Consider the following 6,746-nt stretch of genomic DNA (forward strand, 5'->3'; position numbering starts at 1 on the left):
GGTGAGTGCTCGTAGTCCTAGCTACTTGGGAGGCTGAGCTGGGAAGATCACTTGAGCCTGGGAGGTGGAGGCTGCAGTGAGCCACCATCGTACTCTGTCTCCAGCATGGGAGATAGAGCAAGACTGTCTCAAAAAATAAATAAAGGTGGCCAGTGGTTGGGCGTGGTGACTCATGCCTGTAATCCCAGCACTTTGGGAGGCCTAGGCGGGTGGATCATTTGAGGTCAGGAGTTCAAGACCAACCTTGGCAACATGGTAAAACCCTGTCTGTACTAAAAATACAAAAATTAGCTGGGTGTGATGGTGCATGCCTGTAGTCCCAGCTACTCAGGAGACTGAGGCATAAGAATTGCTTGAACCTGAGAGGCGGAGGTTGCAGTGAACTGAGATCGAGCCACTGCACTCTAGCCTGGGCAACAGAGCAAAACTCCATTTCAAAAAAATAAAATTAAGATAAATAAATAAATAAATGCCTGAAGCGTGTACATTTTTCTTAATTCTGGCCCTGCTACACTGGGGTCAAATAAAACTTAAGGCCAAAAAATAAATAAATAAATAAATAAAATATGGAGGAAATAGGCAAAATAATAATAATAATAATAAATAATAGCACAATATTTGATATTTAAATGCTCGTTTAAATTCTCAAAAATGAAATATTAAAACACACAATGCAATAATTGCGCTCCAAAAAAAACCCAAAAAACTTAAGGCCAGGCGTGGTGGCTCATGCCTGTAATCCCAGCACTTTGGGAGGCTGAGGTGGGAGGATCACTTAACTCCGGAGTTTGAGACCAGCCTGAGCAATATAATGAGACCCCCAACTGCATTTATAAAAAATAAGATAATTAAATTAAATTTTAAAAATGTAAAAATATCTTAAGAGTTCTTGGCTCTGGACTAAGTCACAAATGCATATATTTAAGTTGCCACTTGGTCTAAGGATCTAATGTCTAACTAAAGCCTATGGAGCCCTCAAGGAGTCCTTCCTCAAAGGTCTAGTCTCAAATGGGGTCCATGACCATGGTGTGTGACAGTAACCTGGTGTCAGTCTGGAGAAAGAGTCCAGGTAAACATTTGGCAAAGTGGTCCCTCCACTATGGACATTCAGTATTTGGTGTTTCAGATAGTAGTGAAATGGATAACTTGATGGCTTCCTGTAATTCCCAGATGCCAGGCTTTATGCTAAATCAGGCTCTTCACATTCTGAATCCTTATAATGATCACATGAAGAAAGTCCTTTTCTTATTTTCATTTCTATGAGAAAATCAAGGTTCAGAGAGGTTAAGTAATTTGGCCAAGGTCACCTGGCTTACATGTGAATTTTTAAATAAAATATATTTAAAATATATTTTAATGAATATATTCACATATTCATCTAAAACATGAATATGTGAATATCATGTGAATTATTTATTTGGCTAACTCATTTGCAAAGGCTATTAGGTATAATTAAACAACAGAGACCGTGGGTTGACAAGGATAAAAATGTCTTGGCTGCCGGGCGTGGTAGCTCACGCCTGTAATCCCAACACTTTGGGAGGCTGAGACAGGAAGATCTTTGAGGCCAGGAGTTCATGACCAGCCTGGGCAACATAGTGAGACTGTATCTCTACAAAGAAAGCAAGAAATTAGCCAGGTGTGGTGGCACACACATGTAGTCCCAGCTACTCGGGAGGCTGAGGTGGGAGGATCACCTGAGCCCAGGAGGTCCAGGCTGCAGTGAGCCGTGATGACACCACTGCACTCCAGCCTGGGCGACAGAGTGAGATCCTGTCTCCGAAAAAAGAAAAAAAAAATGTTTTGGAAAGGAATGCCAGGATTTAGAGAAGTGACTTAAAAATTATGTCTTAAATCAGACTTGTAGTTTGCTTTGTATTGCCTTGCATAACACATGTCAGGAAGATCACCAAGGAGGGGAGTTTATAAGCCCAGATCGCAGTAATAACTTTTACTCTGAATTTTGGTCTGAAAGACTTTTCCGTCGTCTGGAGCTGGGCTGGCTTTGTGATATCGTGCTGCAGCAGACCCGACAGTGTCTCCAAGGCAGAGATCATTGCCTGGAGTTTTCCCACTGCACTGAACGAGAATTTATTTGGCCTTTCATGAAATTCAGATTGTTCCATTTATGCAGTCCTGTTTAAGTGACAGGCACTGAATATGGTTGCTTTCAGGCAAGTTATTTTGTTTGACTAGAGGCCTAGTGGAGTTTGGGATACACAGATGGCCATCCAAAAATGTTAAAAGAAAGAAATAACTTGATCCTCACAGCATCTCTGAGAAGTGGTTCCTAAATTTATCACAATCTTGCAGATGTGTAAGCTGAGGCGTGGAGTTCAAGCAGTGTGCTCAAAGCCATGTGTAGGTGACAGTGCCTGATTTCAGATGCAGATGACTCTAAGGCCAGTCTGCTGCATCTCTTACCAGTTTTTGGAAAAACCTCAAGGGAAAAACCACAGCAAATTTTTAGAGTTCTAGTAATTTCTTTTCCCCTATTACAACACGTATTCCCATAAACCAAGGACTGTGTGATTAGTCAATAAACAAAAAGAAATGCATAAAAGTATCTGTCACTCATAACATTCTCGTTTCTTGCAGTTTCCAAGGTGGCTAGATCCATCAGAAGCTGAAGCCGTGGAGAACGCTCTCAGGGGCCTTTGCCACTTCTTGGAGTAGAAGCCGACAGAGACCTGTTTGGAAACGTCTCCTTCACACACCAGGTTGCTACCGAGGTCTTTTTCATGTTGCAATCAGAGCAGTTGCTTGTGTTTTTTAGCGCTTGAATGATTTTAGAGATAACGTCAGCTTCTGCTTCTTGACCGGGAGGCGTTGTGTGTGTGTGTGTGTGTGTGTGCGCGCGCGTGTGTTGGGCGAAGACAGATCTAAGCTCTCCCTGAGAGGGGAAGAGTAGATTGCACAAGTGGGGTTGGTTGGCTATACAGAAATTGCCCCACATTTAATCTGTTTGCCAATGAGGAAGCCCCTTATCTTCAAAAAAGGCAAGAAAGAAAGACTTCATTTTCCCCCTTCTCTTTCTGTTCCAGTTGAAGACTAGGCTTTGGAGGTTTTCAAAGTAGATGGTGCTTGGATGGGCGGCGAGAAGTAACATTCTGCAAATCACCGGCAGAGGTCCTGAGGACACAGACCTACCTGGCTTGCCTTCCCCTTGCTGAATGGCGTGTGCTGCAGCCGCCCACTGAGGGCTCTTTTCCCTGGGATTCTGGACTTGCGAGTAGGACAGCAGGCTGGGAAGATGCTGAGTTCCATCAAGTGCGTGTTGGTGGGCGACTCTGCTGTGGGGAAAACCTCTCTATTGGTGCGCTTCACCTCTGAGACCTTCCCGGAGGCCTACAAGCCCACAGTGTACGAGAACACGGGGGTGGACGTCTTCATGGATGGCATCCAGATCAGCCTGGGCCTCTGGGACACAGCCGGCAATGACGCCTTCAGAAGCATCCGGCCCCTGTCCTACCAGCAGGCAGACGTGGTGCTGATGTGCTACTCTGTGGCCAACCATAACTCATTCCTGAACTTGAAGAACAAGTGGATTGGTGAAATCAGGAGCAACTTGCCCTGTACCCCTGTGCTGGTGGTGGCCACCCAGACTGACCAGCGGGAGATGGGGCCCCACAGGGCCTCCTGCATCAATGCCATGGAAGGGAAGAAACTGGCCCAGGATGTCAGAGCCAAGGGTTACCTGGAGTGCTCAGCCCTTAGCAACCGGGGGGTACAGCAGGTGTTTGAGTGCGCGGTCCGAACTGCCGTCAACCAGGCCAGGAGACGAAACAGAAGGAGACTCTTCTCCATCAATGAGTGCAAGATCTTCTAAACCCCAAGAGACTTCACACAACACTTATGTATGTGCCCCAAAGACTAATGGGGAGAGGGAGGGCCGGGAAGCCCGGAAAGCTTGGTGTTTTCTCTGGGTACTCCCCGAGCAGTGTCTCCTTTCGGATACAGTTACTGATGAGGCTTGGCCACTGGATGTTTTCACTAACTACACTCTACAAGTGAACTCCTTGCCCAGGCCGGTCAGAAAATCCCTTGGGGAACTGTAATGACTATTCCACTTTTGATTAAAATAGTGAAATAGTCTCCATAATTTTGGACGATGAAGTGAGTTTTTCAAAGAATTCCGTATTTAAAGACACATTTTATTTAACTAATAACAAAATGGATTGCTTTTGTATATATTTAGTTTTCACACTTGGAAAATCTTTAGCTACATCCTCGAAAACATAAACTCCTGTGTGAGTGAAATACCTGTACGGAGCTCTGCCATATGTTTGTAGTGTTATTATTTTCACCTCAAGTAGAAAGTCTGTTGAAACCACTTGGCTGCTGGATTTAAATGGGTAATCAAATTTAAAAATGACCATAAATAAATCTTTGCAATTTATTTTCTACCTACCTGTTATTCAGAGTTGGATATAAAATACAGTTCCATAGGATGTCCTAATACTGCCTAATGATTTTAAAGTTATCACTGTATTTTTCTGAAATGATAAAACATCATTCATTTATTTACAATATTGTCTTTCACTCAACTCCAGTTATGCACTAAATATTCTCCTCTCATTCACCATGACTGATTGAAACACCATCTTTCAGGTAGAGAATCAGACTGCTCCAAGCAATAGCAACAGAACTTGAAACAGAAATGAGAGTATGTCACTTTCACCTCTGGTGGGGTGGTTCCCAGGTGATTGCAGGTCCTGTGAAAGACAGTGGGATCAAAGTTCTGTTAACTTGACAAATTTCTTATACATTTGTCTAAACTGAGCTGTTGTGGCAACATAATTTATGAATTGTAGGATCTAATTAGGATTATTGGGAGGGTATCTACATATATATGTGTATGTAAGGGAAAAGGTAGAATTTACAGCCTTCAAAAAAGAAAAATCAAATTCCAAACCCAGGAAAAAGAAAGCTCTATAGCAACTGCTCAGATAACAGAAAGTTATCAGGGGAAATACCGAATAAATAGATACACACATACTCGCACACAACCTGCTCTCACACGCACAACTCAAACCCCATTCTATCGAATAGTTTAAAAGCAATGGTGTTGCTCATCTGTTAAAGTTGAGAATAGAGGACTACATAACTTAAGGTAGAAATTGCAAAGGCTGGGCTGGGTGCGGTGGCTCATGCCTATAACCCCAGCACTTTGGGAGGCTGAAGCAGGTGGATCATGAGGTCAGGAGTTCGAGACCAGCCTGGCCAACATGGTGAAACCCCGTCTCTACTAAATATACAAAAATTAGCTGGGTGTGGTGGCACATGCCTGTAGTTCTAGCTACCTGGGAGACTGAGGCAGAAGAATTGCCTGAACCCAGGAGGAGGAGGTTGCAGTGAGCCAAGATTGTGCCACTGCACTCCAGCCTGGGCAACAGAGGGAGACTCCATCTCAAAGAAAAAAAAGAAAGAAAGAAAGAAAGAAATTGCAAAGGCTGGCGCCTAGATAGATCAATCAGTTACTGCTCTAATCAAAACTCAGAAACACTCTGAACCACCTTTATGAAGGTTCATCATTGTTATGGGGTAATGTGACTATTACACACAAAAGGTAAGGTGGCTGGCATAAATGACTTTGATTAGAGTTATGTTGACATAGCCAAACCAGTTTCTCTGTTCCCTTGTGTGGTCAATTCCTTACAACTATAATCAGTATCAAAAACCAAATGTGTGCTTATTCACACATTGCTTTCTCCTCCTCTCTCTCCTCCTATCCACAGCCAGTAAAAGGCCTGAGACTGGGGTCTTAATCTCCGGTGGGAAGATTGCCTCAGTTCCCTGGGGCTGACACAGTTGCCTTCACCCAGACTTCTCAGCACTCCAGGCCATGGCTTGTACTCACCTCTGAGTCACCTGCCTCCCTTGATTCGAGAGCCCTGTCTCTAGTTCTCAGCTCAGGGCGGGGAGGGGGGGCTTGAAAGATGACGGGGCAGGGGAGGGGAAGGGATCTCATATCCTCTGATATCCCTGGGATTCTCTTCTCTCTCAACACACAGTCTTAAATCATGAAATGCAGGTGTTCAGGGCCAGCCTTTGTGGTGAGAGGTATTTAACTTGTCAGTGGGAAGGAATTTCTATTCACTGCAGTGGGCTGTCCCCAAGGCTTTTCTTTTTCTCTTGTTGAAGAGAGTCAGGGGTGGGTATCTGAAAGTGGAAAGGGCCACCATACATGATCCTAAGTAAGGGAAGAGGAGGTGGTTCCATGGTGGCAGCAGAGCAGGAAGGGAAGGCCAGAGATGGCACAGTCAAATGGCTTTGCTGTCACGTGGCCAAGGACACACAGGTGAGACCTCCACCTGTTGGCAGGAGCCAAACTTCACAGCTCCCTCTGGGAAGCCTCACACCTGAGGCCAGGAATCTATGTGTAAACCTTTTCCAGTGGCGGAAGCTGGCAGAAATGGAGCCAATAAGTGTCTTTCTTCCTGCTAGACTGCTGTTCTTGAAGGCAGCACTGCCTCCTGGTCTCCTCAGTGTCCCCAGGGCTCAGCACAGGGAAGGCAATGGAGCTAAAGTTGTGTTGAACTAAATTGGAAAGAAAGACAGTAATTGGGCTTCTGTGCCGCACAGTGGTTACAGAAAGGAAGCAGACACTCACTAGCCTTGCAGGGGTAAGAAGAAAAACAGGTCATCTGGGTAGAATCCATGTGCTGTGTGTTCTACATGAGCACATACTTACTTTTGCCTACCTAGATGCAGACACAGGTTTCTTATACTTCAAAATTTGTGAT

At 44.6% G+C, this 6,746-nt stretch overlaps 1 protein-coding gene across 9 annotated transcripts in view; it reads left to right on the forward strand.

Annotated features, from left to right (window-relative positions):
- Positions 1-4,459, forward strand: part of RHOH (ras homolog family member H) — a 51,844-nt gene extending 47,385 nt beyond the window's left edge. For 8 of the 9 annotated variants that reach the window (XM_025385343.1, XM_025385337.1, XM_025385344.1 and 5 more), the window contains 2 exons: positions 2,599-2,720; positions 3,045-4,459. In XM_025385343.1, the coding sequence (XP_025241128.1) occupies positions 3,254-3,829 (576 nt within the window). In that variant the 5' untranslated portion in view covers positions 2,599-2,720; positions 3,045-3,253 and the 3' untranslated portion in view covers positions 3,830-4,459. Of the gene's footprint in view, positions 1-2,598; positions 2,733-3,044 lie in introns of all 9 variants that reach the window. The other variant, XM_025385339.1, reaches the window with a different exon arrangement.
- Positions 4,460-6,746: the final 2,287 nt, after the last annotated feature.

The sequence above is a fragment of the Theropithecus gelada genome, chromosome 5 (genome assembly GCF_003255815.1).
Source record: "Theropithecus gelada isolate Dixy chromosome 5, Tgel_1.0, whole genome shotgun sequence".
NCBI classification, from domain to species: Eukaryota; Metazoa; Chordata; class Mammalia; order Primates; family Cercopithecidae; genus Theropithecus; species Theropithecus gelada.